This window comes from Uncinocarpus reesii, genomic scaffold, assembly GCF_000003515.1.
Source record: "Uncinocarpus reesii 1704 scaffold_3 genomic scaffold, whole genome shotgun sequence".
Classification (NCBI taxonomy): Eukaryota; Fungi; Ascomycota; class Eurotiomycetes; order Onygenales; family Onygenaceae; genus Uncinocarpus; species Uncinocarpus reesii.
In genome coordinates this window covers 1,755,293-1,774,448 of record NW_003052498.1, presented here as the reverse complement: position 1 = coordinate 1,774,448, position 19,156 = coordinate 1,755,293, and the positions used below count along the sequence as shown (strand labels likewise).

The 19,156-nt window shown below is 48.7% G+C and overlaps 7 protein-coding genes across 7 annotated transcripts; 2 read left to right on the top strand and 5 right to left on the bottom strand.

Moving 5' to 3' along the window:
- Positions 1-241: 241 nt before the first annotated feature.
- UREG_05379 (60S ribosomal protein L31) lies at positions 242-1,107 on the top strand (the record flags this gene model as incomplete). The annotated part of the gene is made up of 3 exons (XM_002584644.1): positions 242-331; positions 743-817; positions 901-1,107. The coding sequence occupies 3 exons, from the start codon at positions 242-244 to the stop codon at positions 1,105-1,107; spliced, it is 372 nt and encodes a 123-aa protein (XP_002584690.1).
- Positions 1,108-1,419: 312 nt separating this feature from the next.
- Positions 1,420-2,371, bottom strand: UREG_05378 (uncharacterized protein; the record flags this gene model as incomplete). The annotated part of the gene is made up of 4 exons (XM_002584643.1): positions 1,420-1,462; positions 1,557-1,976; positions 2,136-2,237; positions 2,355-2,371. The coding sequence occupies 4 exons, from the start codon at positions 2,369-2,371 to the stop codon at positions 1,420-1,422; spliced, it is 582 nt and encodes a 193-aa protein (XP_002584689.1).
- Positions 2,372-2,965: 594 nt separating this feature from the next.
- UREG_05377 (uncharacterized protein) lies at positions 2,966-3,400 on the top strand (the record flags this gene model as incomplete). The annotated part of the gene is made up of 1 exon (XM_002584642.1): positions 2,966-3,400. One exon carries the CDS (start codon positions 2,966-2,968, stop codon positions 3,398-3,400), a length of 435 nt encoding a protein of 144 aa, XP_002584688.1.
- Positions 3,401-5,619: 2,219 nt separating this feature from the next.
- UREG_05376 (uncharacterized protein) lies at positions 5,620-9,981 on the bottom strand (the record flags this gene model as incomplete). The annotated part of the gene is made up of 3 exons (XM_002584641.1): positions 5,620-6,346; positions 6,411-9,245; positions 9,923-9,981. The coding sequence occupies 3 exons, from the start codon at positions 9,979-9,981 to the stop codon at positions 5,620-5,622; spliced, it is 3,621 nt and encodes a 1,206-aa protein (XP_002584687.1).
- A 1,280-nt stretch (positions 9,982-11,261) lies between these two features.
- Positions 11,262-11,802, bottom strand: UREG_05375 (fatty acid-binding protein; the record flags this gene model as incomplete). The annotated part of the gene is made up of 3 exons (XM_002584640.1): positions 11,262-11,425; positions 11,508-11,717; positions 11,787-11,802. The coding sequence occupies 3 exons, from the start codon at positions 11,800-11,802 to the stop codon at positions 11,262-11,264; spliced, it is 390 nt and encodes a 129-aa protein (XP_002584686.1).
- Positions 11,803-12,712: 910 nt separating this feature from the next.
- Positions 12,713-14,107, bottom strand: UREG_05374 (uncharacterized protein; the record flags this gene model as incomplete). The annotated part of the gene is made up of 1 exon (XM_002584639.1): positions 12,713-14,107. The coding sequence occupies one exon, from the start codon at positions 14,105-14,107 to the stop codon at positions 12,713-12,715; it is 1,395 nt and encodes a 464-aa protein (XP_002584685.1).
- Positions 14,108-17,111: 3,004 nt separating this feature from the next.
- UREG_05373 (60S ribosomal protein RML2) lies at positions 17,112-18,367 on the bottom strand (the record flags this gene model as incomplete). The annotated part of the gene is made up of 2 exons (XM_002584638.1): positions 17,112-17,213; positions 17,276-18,367. The coding sequence occupies 2 exons, from the start codon at positions 18,365-18,367 to the stop codon at positions 17,112-17,114; spliced, it is 1,194 nt and encodes a 397-aa protein (XP_002584684.1).
- Between the last annotated feature and the right edge of the window lie 789 nt (positions 18,368-19,156).

Below are 19,156 nucleotides of genomic sequence, written 5' to 3'. Positions count from 1 at the left end.
ACCGCTAGTCAGTTATATCACGTGTTCACATTTCTCTGATTAGTCATTGATAAGCGAGTCCCACCAAGTCGAATATCAAAACTTTCCTTTTTTGAAGATCGAAACGAAAGTCGACGACGACACCGAGGACACCCAGAGACTTCAAAGGATAACTCCGCAACAGCCAGTTAGTATCACTTCTCGTTTTCCCGTTATCTGCTTAGACAATCATCCATTGACAACTATATTTCTTTTGCAGACAATGTCGAGTGCCAAAGCTGGAAAGAAGAGCGGCCGCTCCGCCATCGCCGATGTTGTTACTCGCGAGTACACCATCCACCTTCACAAGAGAGTACGTTGATCCCGGGAAATGCTATTTTTGAAAAGAAAGCGCAAAAAATGGCCGGGAAATTGTTCCACCATGCCAGTGCGCGCACTGCTGGGGTCAGGATTATGGACGGAGAACCGAATAGAACGAAGCTTCAATCAAGACATCCAGTCGCATCTATCCGCCCATCTGCTCTCCGGTAAAGACTCGACCTTCTATTATACACCGTGGTGGATAATGGGAACGATTCTCGAGGGAGACAGCGAAGTGGAAGAGAGAAAAAGAGAAGCAAGAAAAAAAAATAATTAGTTTTATGAAGTCCATCTTAAGGCCCCGCGGTTTTACGCGCTTTCTGTGCTTTTGAACAAGAAACAAAACTGGGCATTCGGACGGAAGACTAATTTGTTTCTTCTTGTTATTTTTCGGGTTTTATAGGTCCATGGCGTCTCCTTCAAGAAGAGAGCACCAAGAGCCATCAAGGAGATCCGTGCATTCGCTGAGAATGCGATGGTAAGCTCAGCATCCTTTTGTTGTTTATTATTGACTTGACACCCCAACTGATCACTTAATTCCTTTTTCTTGCAACTATACAGGGCACAAGAGACGTCCGCCTCGACCCTCAGCTCAACAAGAAGGTCTGGGAAGCCGGTATCAAGGGTGTTCCGTTCAGACTCCGCGTTCGCATCAGCCGCAAGCGTAACGATGAGGAGGGCGCCAAAGAAAAGTTGTACTCTTTCGTTCAGGCCGTCAATGTGAAGGATGCCAAGGGTCTCCACACCTCTGTGATTGAGGATGCTTAGATGTATCGCTCGTAAAATTAGCTGTCAATATCCATTTGGTGTTGCGGGGTTAGGAAAGGTTCAAAATCATGTTAATCACATGGTATGATGACTCGGTCGTTCCTCTACTTCATTGAATATTGTCTACATATGGCCTTTCGAAAGTCCCAATGCACAACAATGAAGATGATCACGAGTTTCATTCATATCTTCGAGCAAAGCGTGACTGTAAATAGGTCAGGTGGGTATTGATTGGGCGAATTTCGCTCAACAAGAGCATAGGTATCAATTGAATCACAATGTCAATAAAAGTCCTCGCAAGAAATTCTCGCTTCAATCCTCTGCATTTAACGGTTTGCGGCCATAAACAAAGTACCTAAAAGTAACAAATCAGCCAGCGACTCAAAAGGCTATACCACATTCTTCGTCCACAATACTGGGCAAGGCATAAAACCAAAGATCACACTCACACTGGCCAATAAATATGCATGCTTGTATCCTTCACATCTCTCCGCAACGCAACCAGCAGCAGCTCAACTTCCTGCGGCGACCAAGCCAGCCCCCTTGTAAACGGAGCCATAGTTGCCGCATGCATGCCCTCCAGCATATTCACCAGATTCCACATGCCCATTTCCTTCATGACCGGGTCCTTTGGCCAGTTGTTCATCGGCCATTTCTGGACAACTTCGACAACATCGACAAAACCAGCCTCTTCCATTCGACGCTTGTGGTCCTTTGCAACGTCGATGGGGCGCTCGAGGACGTCACAGGCATAGATAAGAAGATGTATCCATTGAAGTATGGTTGAATTGGGCCTCACGGTGCCGTCGTCACAGCCGAAAGGGAGTCGGATGTCTTGCACTTCGATATAACCGCCGGGTTTGAGATTTCTATGATTTATTCGATCTAGTTAGAAAAATCGAGGATAGCAAAAACCAGGTTTATGGAGCCATAAACATAAAGACCCTGATGTCGTCAAGCTATGCAAGGATAAGCAAGAGGTTCGACTCAACTTGTAGCATTGCCTGTAGAACTTATCCCAATCACACAATGAACCCATCAGCAGCCTCCCGTGGATATAATCGAATTTCTGATGGAAATGCCAGTCGGCCTCGGCATCGTCAATCGCAAAGGTCACATTGCGCGGTACACTGCCCGGAGTTAGCGATCGATTCAGACAGTAAAGGGCCTAGAATGAATGGAGAATGGTACAATGAAGGTTGTATAGGGGATAAGTCCGTGCCAATAACCTAATCGCAGCAAGATACTAGTGAGCGATACCCATATCTATGGACGTTCTTTAAGATGGGAAACTGACTTCAGCGGATGGAAATTGATCGGCTGCGTAGGGCTGTTAGAATCATACGTAACTAGTTTAGCCACCAACACTTCCTACGGCAGCAAACTCACCAAATTCTATGGCCCATATACCCGTTCCCGTGCCTTGATTAGATTTTAGTATAGAACGGGTTGACACTCGCGTCTTTTTGGACATCTCATACCGACGTCTAGAACATGCCGTATATCTTTTGGAATAGGGGCTAATGCTAGCTTTCCTTCTACAGATCGTCGAAATAAGGCATGTTGCATATCTTTGATCATGTTGAGTAAGCGATGACCGCAAAACTAGGAGCCGCCGGGTGCATGCTAACCAAGCCGCTCGTTCTCTTTCTGAGGATTGATGTGTTAGCATACAACGGAGCCATCTCATGTTCGTGCGGCGGCAGCTCACAGCATCGTTTGGAAAAAGATAGCCTTGCATTAGAGTAGATCCTTAGCATTGATATCCTATGTAACTAAACAAAGCACTGGGTAACGTATCATACTTCCTTCCTTGAAGGAATGGTAGGTTCTTCCATTCTCCCGACGGTATTTCCTTATGCTCGATGCTACTGAAGAAGTGAAGCAAGATCTAGTCGGCGCCGTCCCGTCAGAGGATATAAATATCGCTGGGAAGCGTGGAGACGGTCGACTCTCACCGGTTGTCGTCATAGTAGCCTTCGTCAACTGGAACAGCCAGCTATTTAGCGTTGTTAGCATCAATAGTACACAAGTTGAACGAGATGCTAATGAAGCGGCTGGTTTCAACATGCTCTCATACTTCAGAGTCGGGCCTAATCTGGGCGTCGTTTTGACCCGTGTCCTTGGTCCTGGGCCTAGCAGGCAACGCCATGGTCGGGTGGGGAACCGTGTTTCCGAATCAGAGGCACGGGAGGGGAATAAGGAGAAGATGGTGGGAAACTCAAGTCGTCCACGCATCCAGCAGCCTGGAAAGAGATTTCCTCCTGGGATGAGAATGAGCAAGAAGAAATGAGATCCCAGAGGAATCTCTTATAGCGACGAGATTTTCCAGCAACCGCATCGCCCTTTGTTCGCCGAGTTGTCGAGCTCGTTTAAGGAGCATCGTGTCCAGGATGCTGAACCACGGCGTTGGTTCCACGCTCCGCGGCCGCTAGCCACAGCCGGAATTTTGAGTGACGAGCAGACACTAGGCCCTGGTGTGGCAAGCATCCCGTAGTGGGGTTTGTGGCGGCATGCACCGACCCTCGCTGATGGGAGAGCAGTCCCAGGCCCGCAAGGATCGATGAGATTCCTGGGACACGCGTGATCAAGAAGAACAGGCAGCGATTCAAGGGACACGTTCGACCAGAACCGAGAGAATCGATTAACTATTAGTTAGTTGCGCTCTCTCCTCGACGATGGGATGCATCGCAGGAGAATAAGATTTGTGAGGTATTTCTTCTGTGCTCTGCCCCCGCGGCGACAATCCAATCAAGAGATGAAGGGGCGTGTGCGTTCAATGCAATCACAAACCCCGAAGACGCTGGCTGGCAGTTGAAATCCCGAAAGTCCACCAGCAGTTCCGATGCCGGGTGCAGTCACTGCATCTCGAGTTTGGCGGATGTCTCTAATACGATGGATGGACGCGCAGTTTTATGTCCCTCGCCTGGAGCCGTTCAGATGTCCGCTCAATTTTAAACTTGGAGGAAACAATCCGCGTTAAGAGAGGCGACCCTTTTAATCCTTGAAAGACTTGACATCATGGGAGAAAGAAAGGGTTCAATCCCTTGTTCTTGTAATGTAGATCCCCAAGTCTCGCCGCCTGTATAAAAAAGATACCTGGGAGCCTGCGTGAGCCGATCTGACAAAAGCTTTGCAATGAGTTCAGATAACTGTCCACGCTCATGTCAGAATTGCAGGGCAGGCTTCGAGCAAGCACAGATCGGGCTGCATGTCATTGTACCGATTACGGTCGTTATCCCTGTCAATAAGCCTTACATCCCGGGCAGAAGGCGAGATTTAGTATTTCATCTCGCATCTCGTGCCAGGGAAGCTAAAAGTTAAGGCTGGGGAGATCCCAAGGGCTCATTGATATGTGAAATCATCAGCTGAGTCGACGAGATTTTGAAATCTGTTATAAGTCGAAAAGAATATTGAATCCAGAGATAGCGTTGTATAATTATCATAGCATGATCTGGTAAGTATCCAGCAACACAACACAAACCAAGGTTATGAACCAACAAAGCTCCGAACCTCATAACAAGTCGAGGTGGTGGCGTAGCGGTTAGAGCTCTCAAACGAGCTTCTAACCTGCTACCTGCGAACTGCAAACCCCCAACCAAAGGAAATTGGGGAATGGCTCTCGTTCTGCATAATTCCACACCAGTACCTCCTCGCTATGCAGCGGTACAGCCTTAGATCTCTGGTTGCGTGAGAGAGCCAGGAGAAGCGGGCAGTAGCAGCTGCGGGGGTCGACTTTATTTTATGCTGCCTTGTGGGAATCTGCTTCATATCTGCACCCCGAGCTTCTTTTCGGGGCGAGGATGGATTTTTTATATCTTGTTGAAGCTGGTGCTGGATCATCGACACCAAGTACCTTTATGGACGTGCCGAGGGCCAAACTCATAGCTTTGGAAAAACACTGCGGGAGTGGGAAAATGGTATCGGGAGTTCGAATCCGCGAGTGGGAAGAGATTCTTTTCTTTTCTCTTGCGCACAACGAGAGCAGGTAAATACATCGGCGGTCACACATCCAACACATTAAAAGCCCTTTAGGACTTGCTCCATTTAAACCAAAAGCACCAAAGAATGGCCGTCATCGCATCTCCAAAGAATCACAATAGGGCTATATGGTATACGTAACAATCTATCCGGAAGAATATTCAAGGGGTTGACCAGGTAAAAACCGGTCACAGCAAGGGCTATGCTACTATGTCAAGGGACCCAAAAGTACTCCAATCTAAAAAAAACAAAATTCTTGCAAGTTTTTCAAACATTAGACACCCCAGGTCCGAGTATGACAAATCGAACATTCCAATTTATTTTTTTCGCTGCTGTAGGAAAAACACATCTTCCCCGTGGGCAAAGGAAGATGGGAAGATATGTGCATAAGAAACAAAGTGTACCCTATTCCATTTCATTCGGATTATAGCATAGACTGCCTCCGAAAACCGGGGCAAAACCAGAAAAGCAACACATACAATGATCATGAGGGCCGTTGTTCCATAATAAACAAACTACCGAGGCTTTCAGCTAATCTATCTTCTTGCATTCTTCCATAACAGCAGCCAGTTCAGAAGCCTTTGAAGCGTCTTTAACCTTCAAAGCCCAGTGTTCCGCTTCCTTGGCAGCAGGAACCAGGAATTGGACACTGGTCGCACGTTGAAGGTAATCAACCTGTGGAATCAAAGACGCGTTTAGAATGACGTTGCCGCTTGGATCCGCTCGCAGCAGTATCCGGCAGCGACCATTCTCTCGATGCTTAAGAATACGAAGTAAACCGACGCCCTTTACCTCCCATGAAGCGCCTGGTTTAAGTTTCAAAGCACGAGCTCGAATTTCAAATTTCGCATCTTCATCCCCTTCGCCTACGCCACCCTTTGTGAGGTCGACTTGGGGAAGGTTCGCGGTCTCTTCTGTTGAGTCACCTGCGCCTGAGTCAGACACTGCTGGGGTAGTCGATCGACTGGGCTCGACAGATGTACTAGCGGATAACGGAGCTGGAGATAGCATTGCACTGCTGCCTTGCTTTTTAGGTTCGGTGAGCTGGAAAAGAGGCTTCGGAGCAGGTGTGCCGAAAAGGGTAGAAAGGTTTGGTGTAGAAACGCCGTTGGAGCCTGCTGTACCGGGAGGTGTGGATGCCTCTGATCCTGTTCCAAATGAGAATTTCGGAAATGACGTATTATTCGCAAACATCGACCTGGGCGGGGAGGCCTTGGGCGTCTCTCCATCGGTCTTTGGATTTGAAGGGGATGGCGATCTGGTATTCGCATTTGAAGTGAATGAAAACTGAGGGGTGATGGATCCTGGGAGTATTGAAAGACGACGCAAATTTCGATCCATTGAACAGATTCCCAATCGGATCTGCAGATTTTTCCGTCGAAGTCGAATCGACTTTGTTCTCGGCCTTATCGTCGACTTCTCGGCGCAGTTGACCACTGTTGTCCAACTCGACTCTATCAAAAAGGCTACGACCATTTGTGGCCGGCGATTGTGCAGATGTTTCGGAAATCGGGTTAGCAGAGGGCGCCGTTTGTGTTTCGCTTGGCTCAGCTTCAAGTTGTAAAGGTTGAGGCGAGGTTTCTCGTCCTTGAGCTGCGACGTAAGAACTGATAAACATGCGCAGCGTATCAGAAGTTTCACCTTCACCATTTTCCGTGGCACTCTGGTCAGTGACCTTGGCTACGTTTGATTCGTCAGCGACCTTGGCACGTTTCTCTGATTGACTAGGCAGGGCTTTCGCGTCATGATCATCACTAGCCTTTCGTTTCGTTGATGTGGAAGGAGATGGTCCAGCGATTTCAATATGTCCACCCTGTGTAATTTGGGCTTGCTCGTCCTTACTTGACTCCTCCTTTTGAGCCGGTATTGGGTCTCCAGGATAGAATATTCGCTTACTTCCGTGTGGGACCGCACGATAGTGGCTGACCATTGAGCATGGATACCCAATTTGTCGACGAAGCATGACATAGTAGGCGATGAGGGGCTCAAAATCGTTGCAGGTGGCATCAAGCGCAGCTATCTGCTCTTTGAAGCTTTCATTGATATATTGGAATCGCCAGCGCTTGATCCAGTCCTCCTTTTCAGCCTTGTTAAGACCGGAGGGTATCTCATCCTCCGAAGGCATCAATTGTGCAACTTCTGACTCCACTTCATAGATGGTTTGTATGCCAGAGTCAACATAATCCGGTTTCTTTATCAACGCACCCGCACCAACCGCGGCATCCTTCGCAACCGGTTGAACTGCCTTGAAGGATTCAAAGGGTGTGAATGATACTGCGGGGGTGGTGGCCGCAGGAGGTTGAGATGCATCGGTAGGTTTGAAGATGGAACTGGAAGCACCGAATGTTGTCTCAGCAGGCTTTTCAAACGTTTTACTGCTAGCTACTGGAGCAGGCGCTTTGGACTGCTCAGAGCTCAATTCTTTGCTGGACTCTTTTGCAGTAGATTGGGGGGCACCCCACGAGAACCCTGTTCCAAAGGTGGGTTTTGAAGACGGAGTTGCAGTAGTTTCCCCAAATATGGGTCCAGTAGATGAAGGTAGCGAAGGCTCTGAAGTTTTGGCTGAGCTTCCGAATAAAGTGCTGGATGTGGCAGATGCAGGAAATAAGGAAGTGGCAGGGGCTGGCGCCGAAGACGCAAACAATGAAGGGGTCGGTGCAGTATCCTTTTCTGGTCCAGATTTCGTATCATTCTGCTCCGGTTGAGTGGTGCGAGAGAATGAAGAGGCGCCATTTGTGGAAGCCAAAAGTGCTGGCGGGGCGGCTGGGGACGGCGTGAGGCTCGCCGTGGCTGAATCCGTTTTCGGCGTAGGTGACGGCTCAGGTACAGTTGGCTCTGGTTTCGAAAACCCACCAAAAAGCGGCTTAGCACTGCTAGAAGGAAACAATGATTGTGCGGGTGTAGTTGATGGAGTCGAAGACACAACGCTTGTAGATGCGGAAGGTCTGCCGAACGGTGTTGCCGCTTCACCCTCCGCTGGCTTACTTGTTCCAAAAAGCGAGCTGCCAAATTGAAGCTTTGGAGGTTCGTTAACAGTAGCGCTTTGTTTCGCACTTGAATCTTGAGAGTCATCTTTAGGTTTGCTGATGTTTCCGAAAAGGTTGCTCGTCACGGGCGCTGCAGGAGTTGCGAAGGTCGATTGGGATGTATTAGATGTAGTTGGAGTAGCAGTATCGGTTTTGGAAACACTCTTCTCTGGTTCACTAGTGCGGCCAAATAGGGCGCCACTGGGAAACCCTGCCGGAGCGTTTGTGCTGCTGGACTCTGTTGATGATGTAGCTTTGGCACTTTCATTCGCTTTGGTTGGCCCGCCAAAAAGATGAGTGCCGGTGGGAGCCGTCGCTGAGAAGTTCCAACTAGGAGCCGGGGCGCTTGCAGATGTTGAAGCCGAAGACGTAGATGTACTGGTTGGGGCAAACCCGCTAAATGAGAAAGAAGGTGTAGTCGTGGCGGTAGAAGTAAATGAAGGTTGTGCTGGTGCGGATATATTAAATGGATTTGATTTGCTTTCGCCAAAGGCCGGTTTTCCGTCTGGTGACATTTGCATCTGGTCGGCGGATTTCACTGGAGAAGTCGCGAATGGCTGAGCAGCAGGCCATAAACTGTTTCCCGATGTCTGGCCAAAAACGCCACTAGTAGGTGGTGCAGATGTCGCGAATATGCTGCTAGAGGCCGCATTACTGCCTCCCAATGAAAACGGTTGCTGCTGGTTCTGTTGCGAACCGAAAGCATTGCCTCCAAAAATATTGCCAGCCCCCGACTGCCCATTTTGGTTTGTTGTGGGTGGGATATTGAACATGTTTCCCTTGAATCCTTGAAAATTCGAATTCTGAGTTGACCCCATGTTGCTGAATGGATTGTTGATTTGCTGATTGGGCGTTGATGCTGAGAAGCTGAAAGATGACGGCGCGGAACTGCTTTGGGATCCGAAAAATGCAAAAGAATTATTTTGGTCTCCAAAAGGCTGGGGCTGCGTATTCTGCGAGTTGCCTTGTGAAAAGCTTTGTGATTGGCCAAATGGAAAGCCATTTACTCCAGGTGACGAGACCGGATTTGGTACAATGTTTGGATCGATGGTGTTAAAAGGCGACGACTGGCTAAAGGTAGTCGTACTAGGGGAACCGACGCGGCCCCGTCGCTGATTTAATGGTCTGATTCTGTAATCTAGTTAGCGATCAAATACTCAAGGTACACTGAATGGAAAATATAGCTATGCGATGGAAGACGCTAAGCAAATCAAGCATAAGTCTCACAAAGGTAAGGTCAAGCTCGAAATATTTCGGATTCGGGAGTCGAAGGGGCTTAATCGGCTAGCTGACAAGCCCGAACACGAAAGTTGCAAAGGGAGAAAAAGGAAGGGTAGAATAAAGACAGTGTATCTCCGATTAGGGTCGTCGGTTGAGGAAAGTAGGCCGTTTGAGCAGCTCTGGTGTCGACAACGAAACCATCTCGTTCAGACGCTCCTAAGAGACATGTCCAAAGAAGCAACGGGCTGCAATTGGAACAAGGGATGTAAACGATGGATAAAGGGAGGCGAACGGGTGAGATTTGATATCAAATGCAAAGATAAAAGGGAAAAAGCGAGTGAAAGAACGGAGAAAGAGGTCGCGAAATTGCAACGAGAAATCGCAAACATCATAGCCAGCCACCTTGAAAGCGGAACAAAAGGGCTCTTTTCCCGTTGTTTCGGTCCATATACCGAATCCCTATTGAATCAGGTGGAGCGGAATACGAATTTCTCCGTTTCTCAAAACACAACAATGGTCATAAAGCTTCAGAAGAAACATAGCATCAAAGCGTTAAATCAAATCTTCAACTAGAAAAATCTACTTACTTCCTCTTAGCCAGCTGCGCGGCCGTAGCCCGCTGTGGCGCCTCTGCGTTCATAGACATGGTGTCTAGCCCTGTTTCCTTGGAACCTTGAAACTCAGCCCCACGTTTGGACATCGGAACTGGCGGAAAACCGTCGTTAAGGGTTTCCACCACAAGATCCGTATGAGTATGAGTGTGGGAGCGATACTCGTGAGGGACCTCTCTCGGTCAAACTAAGCGATGTGCATGAAGTCTCCAAGTCCAAGTCGGTCACCTGGACAACGTGGGCGTTTAGGGAAGCACCCAAAACCAGACTGCTCGCGAAACCGGGGCAACCGGAAATTACAGCGCGCGTTTTTCAATATGGACAGGATTTCGCTATGCCTTCGAAAAATGTGCAAGCGTCACTCGATGCGAAGGCGGCGATCAAAACAGGGATGCCTAACCGCCAGGAATACTCAGCATGATGCGTTCAGGAAGTTATTTCGCATTTCGAAAGGGTCCCAAAGTCATCAATAGCCCACACTCACCTCGAAAAAAGATCTTTTATAGGCGCCTAACATGCGGATTAACGTACGCGACGAGGGAGCCAAAATGGAACCGCGAGGGACAGAAAGTGGATAAGCGGAAGGCAGATCACGGCAGCCGGTATTGCATTACAATTCTAAGTGTGAGCGAATAGAAAAAGAAAAAAGGGAAGTGGTGTTGGTGGAGGATGGGTAAAGGCCAGCTTGGATGCGCGCGGCCGAGTTGGATAAAATGTTGATAAAAGGCGGTCGTGGAGGTTCGTGCTGCCTCCCAAGTCTCAGTCCTTTTTTTTGCCCTGATCCGCTGCCAAGGCTGCCTCCAAAATAGGAAGTCACGTGGACCCCGGATTAACATTGTTGCGTTGGGCTTGGAGTGCGAGAGTAAAGGATTAAATAGGTAGGCTTGCTTATCAAATTATGATGAATGTCATGAAGCACGAAGTATTTTGCCTGGCCAGCCTTCACTAATGTGCAGAGATGGACATACTGGGTCCAGCAACAAAACATTGGCAACATAGTCTAGAGTCGAAGGTATCAATTCCCTAGAATGCACCGATTCAGCTTACGCACATAGTAATTGTAATATACCGTGAATTCATTTTCATATCATTTTTGATTGATATAGTAGTCGAGTCACAGCATCGAAAACCGGAACATCCAAGTATCCAGCAGACAACCAGAGCCATGCGATGTTGGTCATTAATCGCGGCCAGATTTTCAAAATAGAGAAATATATGTACAGCAATCTATGCAAAATATCCCCCCATCATTCCTATGCCGATAGGCATTTTCAACGCGAAGGATGAAGCTATCATAGCGTCCGGCAGGCCAGATTTACAACTTAGCCTTGGTCTGAGCCTTCTTGAGGATAGGCTCCATCTTCATGGCCTTCATGACATTGCCTCTGATCTTGAGCTTGCCGCCCATGAAGAGACGTTGTGCGTTGGAGGAGCCGCTGACCAGGCCACCGAAATCCGAATCAGAGAGCAAGAGGGTGACTAGAATTCAATTAGAACATATGTTAGCCACAGCGCGAATGCAGGATTTAACATGGGAGACTATCAAGGAAAAAAAACTGACCATCGGATTTTTCACCCTCGGGAGCAGCACCCTTGCCAACAACGCCCTGGTTCTTGAAATCGAGATACCAGCTCTCGGTCTCGCCCTTGTCGTTGGTCAGGGTGAATGTGAAAATGGCTTTGGTGCTCTTAATGGCGTTTTCGCGTTCCGCCTTGTCGGACTTGAGAGCGTCGTTGATAACATCAAAGGCGGCGGAGGACTTGAAGCTGGCTAAGAGGTTCAAGCGGATTTAGCACTTTGTTTTTCAATTGACCCGGAAGGTCCCGGGCAGCAACTTACGCTTTGCGACAGACATGGTGGATGAAATTAGGCGAAAAAGGGACAGTTGGGGGGTATCTTAACGTATGAAAATTAAAAAACGATAATGGATATTATTACTGAGGATAGACGATAAAGACGGCGGAAGGTCTCGGTGGATTTGGCTGCGACTTTATATACAGACCATAAATAGAGGCCCGGATGCATGTGAACGGTTCCGTGCAAAGGGCCAAGCGTTGGTGCCGAGGCGCTGAGGTCACTCGCATGCCCTCCGTCCTCCATACACCGCATCAACTTCCACATGAAGAGCGTTTCTTCCACGCTTCAAACTGAAACTTGTGGGGTGGAAATAATACTCAAGCTTGCTAGGGCGCGGAAGATTGAGTTATGACATACGGAGGACATATGACTGTTGATTAACTAGTGGACAACTTCCCCAGACATCTGATGCTGAGCGCGCAGGACGCTCAGACTCTGCGATAGGAATAATAATTGATATAGTATGCACAACTGGATTCAAGTATGTGGATCGAAGCGAAGTGAAACAAACAAACACGAGAAGAGTTCATTCATCAAATACAGAGATCCCTCAAATCTCAAGGCACCGTCTTCGTAGACGATGAGGCTGCAAATACCGAGGCACGCCAACGTGCTCAGGTGCAACACTAAGGGAAGAATAAAATAACAGTAGGAAGAACGATGCTAGGAGCGTACTCATCCTTTCTTCGTAAAATCGTCAAATCGTGAAGAAGAAAACAAAGTAAATAAAAGAATCAACCACCATCTCCGTGACATCAGTCCGTCCTGCACCGGTATTGTTGACCTGTTATAGCCCCCTTTTTCAATGCTCCCCACCATTTTCTATCGCCAGCAGACAATTCCCCATGCGAAAAACGCCTTTCACGAGCATAAAACCGCATAAATCAAGGAAAAGAATGGGAGAAAGCTCATCGCCAGCTAAACACCGAAGATCGAAGGAAGCGCTTCATATGATCCGGTCCACATAACAGCAGCCCACGGGTCCTCGACGTGGCCCGCTGGAAATTGGCATATGCTCGGAAATGCCTGGAAACATCCTTTCGTTTTGTTTCCGCCATAATCACCTTTTGTAGCTGGCTCGCGTCCATCCCGATCGGACTAAGCATGATAGGCACGTCCATGACTTCCACCGGCGGTGGTCTGTGTTTGCGGCGTGGACTGCCGGTGGACTTCCGGGTGAGGGGTGCCAGGGCTTCGTCCCAAGTTCCGCTGCGGAGGGTGGTTTCTTCAAAATTGAATTCTCGGACTGAGCGCCGGTGAGCGAGAATGAAAGAGGAAACTTGAGATGCATCGAGGGTCGCATTCTCGAGTTCCATATGCCGTAAGAATGGGAATCTAAGAGGCCGTAGCTTTGTCTTCGGAGATTTTGGAGACTCGGGAGTGTGGGGGCGGAGCGGGAGGCGATTTGAGGAAGGCCGCATGCATGGCTCCGTCGATAACGTGAGCGGACAAGGGCCCTTTTTTCCACGCCAACGGAAGGTCAGCTCTCGCAGAGAGGGAAACCCTTCGAGGTAAGAATGTAGAAGTTTCAAATGATCGGTACGCTCGCCACATCCAAAGGGAAAGCTGTCCATATGGATGCTCAAATTTCGTATTTGCACCCATCGTTTGCGGGCGGCCGGGGATGTGCCAAAGCCAACCATGTGGCGAAGATAGAGGAGGGCTCCTGGATAAATTGGAAGTAAAGACAGTGTCTTGAGTTCCTTGAGTGGCGCTTGCTCAACGGCTATGCGGAGAGATACGAGAGCGTAGTCAACGACGCTACGCCGGTAGCGATGGCCGGAAACTTGACCTTCGCAGGAGATTATCAAGTGTGAAATGGAAGGCATAGCTGTGAAAGCACGGACAAAGGACGGTATATTTGTCGCAGCATGGAACAAAGGTGGGTATTGTTTTGTCAAAAGGTCTGTCATCTCCCAGGACCCATATTTGGGGATACTGAGCCTCGAGCCTGACCATTGGGATGCATGGATCTGGGGAGTATAGACAAAGATTTGCTCTTCTCCGGTAAATGGGTCAAGTAATGGCGGCAGAAACGTTTCTGCTAGATGGGGTAGCCGAAAGGTGAGCGTGTCGATAAACCCGCCGATGCGCTCCAATGCTGCCATTCGCGCTGGCCGCGTAAAGGTGCTGCTCCGGAATTCAATCTCGACATCGCGGAACAAAGTTGATGCCGTTTGGATGCTCAATTCCTGGCAAACCAATCGTAGCGACAGTATATCTTCCTTTGCGGAATGCGCCAAAAGAGTGTCGCGAATTCCTCGCTCCAAGAAAAGATCGATGAATGAAGGTTGAGTAAACATTGCGGCTGAGTGTTGATCCAAATATGTAAAGCAATGCGCTTCAATGGCATCGTTTGAGGTAGATGTTCTTCGTGATGAGAGGGAATTGCTTGAAATCAGAGAAGTTTTCACCGGTAGAAGTCGAGATGCGGTCAACACTTTCGGTATTGCAGGCAGATGGAGTGCCCCGGATAGTTATGCGAACTAACCAATTGGGCAACAACTAAAGGAAAGAATAGATATGGAATACACAGATATAACAAAGATGATTCAGTCGTTCATTGCCTGAAACCAGTTGAGGCATCTACAGAAATATTGTTTGAAAAATGAGAAAGAAAAAGAGAGAAAGCCGTCGATATTTTTGCGACGAAAAGGCCGTTTGACTCTTCTCTGGGCTTTTGCGCAAAGAAGAGGATCTAGAAAAGCACGAGAGTGGGGATCAGCGCCACCCTTGAAGATTCAAAACAGAGGAAGCCGGCTTGAAAGGCGGGAGAAGGCTGGAGCCCTTTTAGCACAACAGCAGACCATGATCGCGAGAGGGACGCGGTGGTGAAGAGGAGGTTCCGGACGTGACCACTGGCGGGCTGGACCGCAGGACGATAAACATGTTTACTGTTTCTTCACGACCAACCCGCAATCATTGGCAGCAATCCCGGCCGGGGCCCCGCAGGATGTTTCCTCTGCGACCCCTGAAGACCAGCCGATTTTTATTCACCGCTCGCTGACCGCAACGATTCACGAATCCTGGATGCGACACTTCCTGCATTGCCGAATCAGAAGTGCAGGCTCGCGTCTACGGGAGCCAAGCATTGACCCCATCGTATTGCGGGTTAAAAGTCGCGTCAAAGCGAGGACGCATCGACGCGCATAAACGCGACCTGCGGGGTTGACATCGCAGATAAACACAAATATTGAAGGTAGCCAGTAAACTCCTATTGATTCAAGCGTAGTTTTTCGCGCGTTCGTCAACTCACTGGAGTTCTTACTTGATCGGGTTTGATGCTTCCCACCACGCTATTGAGATACACTCACATGTCGTGCCGGGCAGGGACAGCATCGTGTCACTGATCTGGAGCGCCGTAAGAAGAGGAGGCAACTATGTGCTCCGACTTGCCATGTCTCGTTCATTGCCAAGGCTGTGCAAGCTTGGAGCCAGCAAGATGGCCAAACGGAGATCTAGCACTCCGACAATGTATCAATGTGCCCGGAAGCTCTGATAGATTTGGCTTGGTAAATTCTCCACAAAAGGGCACTCGAAAATCAGGGTTTCTTGCTCCTGATTAACGCGTATCATAAGTAGCATTTTGGTGAGAAGAGATTGCCATGGAACACATGGGTGCTTTTGAGGTATCAATGCTAGTCCAACGCTGTAGCATTTGCGCCATACGCTCATCAAACTTCCCAAGCGACAATTGAGAAGCTCAGATATAACTTGTTCTCTGAAAATACCATCAAAACAAAGTCCTTCTCGCGACCATAATACCACTAAGATCCCATTTCTCTTGAGCTGTGAGATCGGCCCTCTGCCAGCCAGAGGTGACTGTCACTAGGTCTCATTCATTTGAGCGTATTCCCAATAATCTGGGTACCATCACGCAAACGCTCAGTCAAGATTCCCTGAGATGTGTTGCTTTTTATACATCATGATATCTCTTGGAGTTATATCGGCGTGCGTGAAGATGGAGCGTATGATTCCAGGAGCATATATGGCAGTAAATGCTCGTAGTTGCGGCCGCCCGTGTGGATATTATCGCTTGTACACGTGTGCCTTAAGTCGTCATTCGTGATGATTGGTATACGCGGTGGGGAATCAAAGTCTTCAAGGAGCGGGCCGATCGAAGTCGAGTCATCTGCAGGGCATTAGAAAAGGCCGTCGCGTTCTGATGGTCGCGGGATAGTTCGTAATTGGCAAGTAGTTCCCAAATCGTCTGACATATCTTCAGTTTCGTCGCCTTGTCCCACAACCTGCGGTTTTCCGTGACGGACATAGTTATTTGACCATAGCCATCCCCGATATCTGGTTTAGAAACTTTTGGGACTGGCCAGCACCATGGCGAGCTCCTCGGGTCGGGGAATTGACGCACCAAACGAGTGATAATGGGTAAGCCTAATTCCACCATAGCCCTGCACATCTACTTGTTTTTGATCTGCTCTGCTTCTAGAGCAATATCCTTCTTAGCACACTAGGCAAGCGGCAAAATCGATTTCCAACTCTTTTTGGTTACCTATTGAAGATTAGTTGTTGAAGGTCAAACTTGGTATATGATCCGATCCATCGCGAAGTCGGCTCTTTGAGGCTAAAAGGGCCAATAAATATAAAGGCCTTTTAGCAATAAACCTTTGACCCTGTACGAGTAGACAGCTGCACGGGAGCCTCAATTGCAGGAGTTGCAATGCACTTGGGACGAGAAGACGGAGGACTTGTTTTCAGGCGACGTGGAACCCTAATATATCTCTTGCGCAGTGCTCTTTGATAATTATCTGCTGACAACGTTTAGTGTGCTGTACTCCGTCATCAGTATATTCTGGTTTCTCCAGCGTTTCCCTCAGTAGTTAATTGGGTTGTGATGTCGCGTTTCGCAGCTTTGGTGGTGCCTGGTCTTCACTTCGTGTTGGTTGACGCGACCGTGCGTTGGCGTGTCCGATTGAGTACGATAGTTACACTAGTGTATACACATGTGCGTGTGATCACTGGCTTTATGGCCGTAATTTTGGTAATAACCCGTACGCTTGACTATGACGAAAATACGAGCCGAATGTGGGTAATTCACACGATATCAGAGTCAAAATATCTCAAACACTCGCCCAGCCAACCCCATAGCTTTCATTCCAAAGTCTCTCATGCATCAAATAAATAAATATGAATATACAGACCAGAAGCCGGCGGAGATAGTCTAATGTAAATGAGGTGCAATGAAGACCGTGCTTAACCCCATCCTGGCAAATGATGTTTACCGTCATGCTAATAGTACAAAACGCTCGTGGGAAATAGAGGGAGGTTTCCATCGAGGAATTCTTTGCGGCTTTAGTTGTAACCTCTACGACGCTTGCCTTGGTTGCGCGGTCTGGGGGTGACAACCATCTTGTTAACCTTGCGTTTCGGTCGAGTTTTATAACCTGATTTTGCCTATTGAGGGATCACCAGTGAGCAAGCCGACAAGCGAGGAAATAGGTCCATAGGGTACATACCGGCAAACCCCAAGGACTCTTGGGATGGACATTACCCTTCGATTTGCCTCGACCACCACCGTGAGGATGATCCATAGCGTTCATGGCAAGACCACGAACTGTTGGCCGAATGCCTAGCCAACGCTTGCGACCAGCCTTGCCCAGCTGTCTATAATGATAATTTTCGTTGCTTGCAACGCCAATGGTTGCACAGCAATCCTTGTGGATGAGCCGAATTTCACCACTTTGTAGGCGAAGAGTCACATGCTCTGACAATTTCTTCAACCTGTGCTTGTCCTGAAGAGTCAAATGTTTTGTTTCCCCTCTTTCATCTGTGATTACGTCTGATTCGGGGTCAAATCCTTCAAATGCCTTTGCGACAATGGTCGCAAAGGTACCGGCGCTGCGACAGAGCTGTCCTCCCTTGTCCTTATGCAATCCAACATTGTACACCAATGTTCCAATCGGAATCATATGGAGCGGCAGACAGTTGCCCCGCCAGGCAGTTCTTGCAGCCAAAACACCAGGATCAATAACACCACCCATACTGTCCCACAGGTCTTGTGGGATACCAGCCCGATAACTCTGCACAACGTCGCCCGCCCGCATGCCTTCAGTCGCGATGATATAGCTGCGTTTTTTCGTAAGTTTGGATCGGATGAGAGCGATATGCGCAGACCGGTTGGGATCGTGTTCGATTCTTTCTACCAGGTGCGGCCCTGGCTCTTTTCTGTTGAAGTCAACCATCCGTATTCTTCGCTTGTGGCCGCCTCCTCGATGCCGAACGGTGATATGTCCAGTGTTGTTTCTGCCGCCTTTCCCTTGACCTTTTTTGGGGAACGTTAATTCGTGGATCGGTCGTCCCTTCCATAGATGGTCGTTTACCGGTCTTCGAAGGTGCCTTAACCCGGGAGTGCGCGGTTTGTACCGTCGAATCTCGGCTCCTCCCTTGGCATGAGAAGGCGGCGGAACGAAGGAGCTGATTGTGTCCACTGACGCTTCCGGCGCAGCAGGTTGTGATTCAACAACGGTGGCATATGTCCGCGACAGAAGGGAAGAAAAGTATTTGCAGGAATGCTGGAGACCCCGCAAGGGTATGCGAGGTTGAAGCATTGCGATTCACCGATCAGTTGGGAGATAATTGGGTTGGGAGAACAGTATGGCCCTTGTGCAAAAGGTTGAACCACTTGAAGCTGGCAATTGAAGAGCACTCTGGAAACAAAAGCAATATCCAGAGGTTTCAAGCCAATGCCCCCCAATTGATCTTGCTGAGCTTGAACGGCCAGAGACATCTCAAGCTCTGTGATGAAAATCTTCGGATCGGGCCCAAATCCACGTGACTACGGGTCGGATTATATAATGCTCTTAGTGTGCTAGGCCCAAGACAGTAAGGCTACAATGAGTCAGCAGCTGCTGAGCTTAACCGTTTCTGGCAAGGTACTTGGCGCGGCGCGTGACCGTAACGCAGTCACGTCACGGTGTTTTGGTATTTCGAGAACATCCTTACTCAGAACCCGTGTGTTACCGGGACAACGGGTTTGTTTTGGCGGCCAGCAGCCCCTGTTGCCCGCTCTTTGTGTTGCGCTGTGGTCTCCACTCTGGTAATGCTGTTACGTTGTTGCTGGGTCAATACCACAACTTGGTGGGCGATTTCCGTACAGAGTGGTGTTCCTGGCCTGTATTCAGCGTGTATGCACAACCACAGAATAAAAAACGCTTTTGTTCGCTTGACTTCCTTCATCACCAGCTTCCTTGATGACTGTCCCCTTTGCTTTTTGCTTGTATTCTTCTCTGCTCCTCTCGTCTTAATTTCTGCTGATACCGTGCAGCCTTTATCCCCCTCCATATCACGATAATTCTACAATTCTATATACTCAGACGCGAAGAATTGGAGGCAGCCGC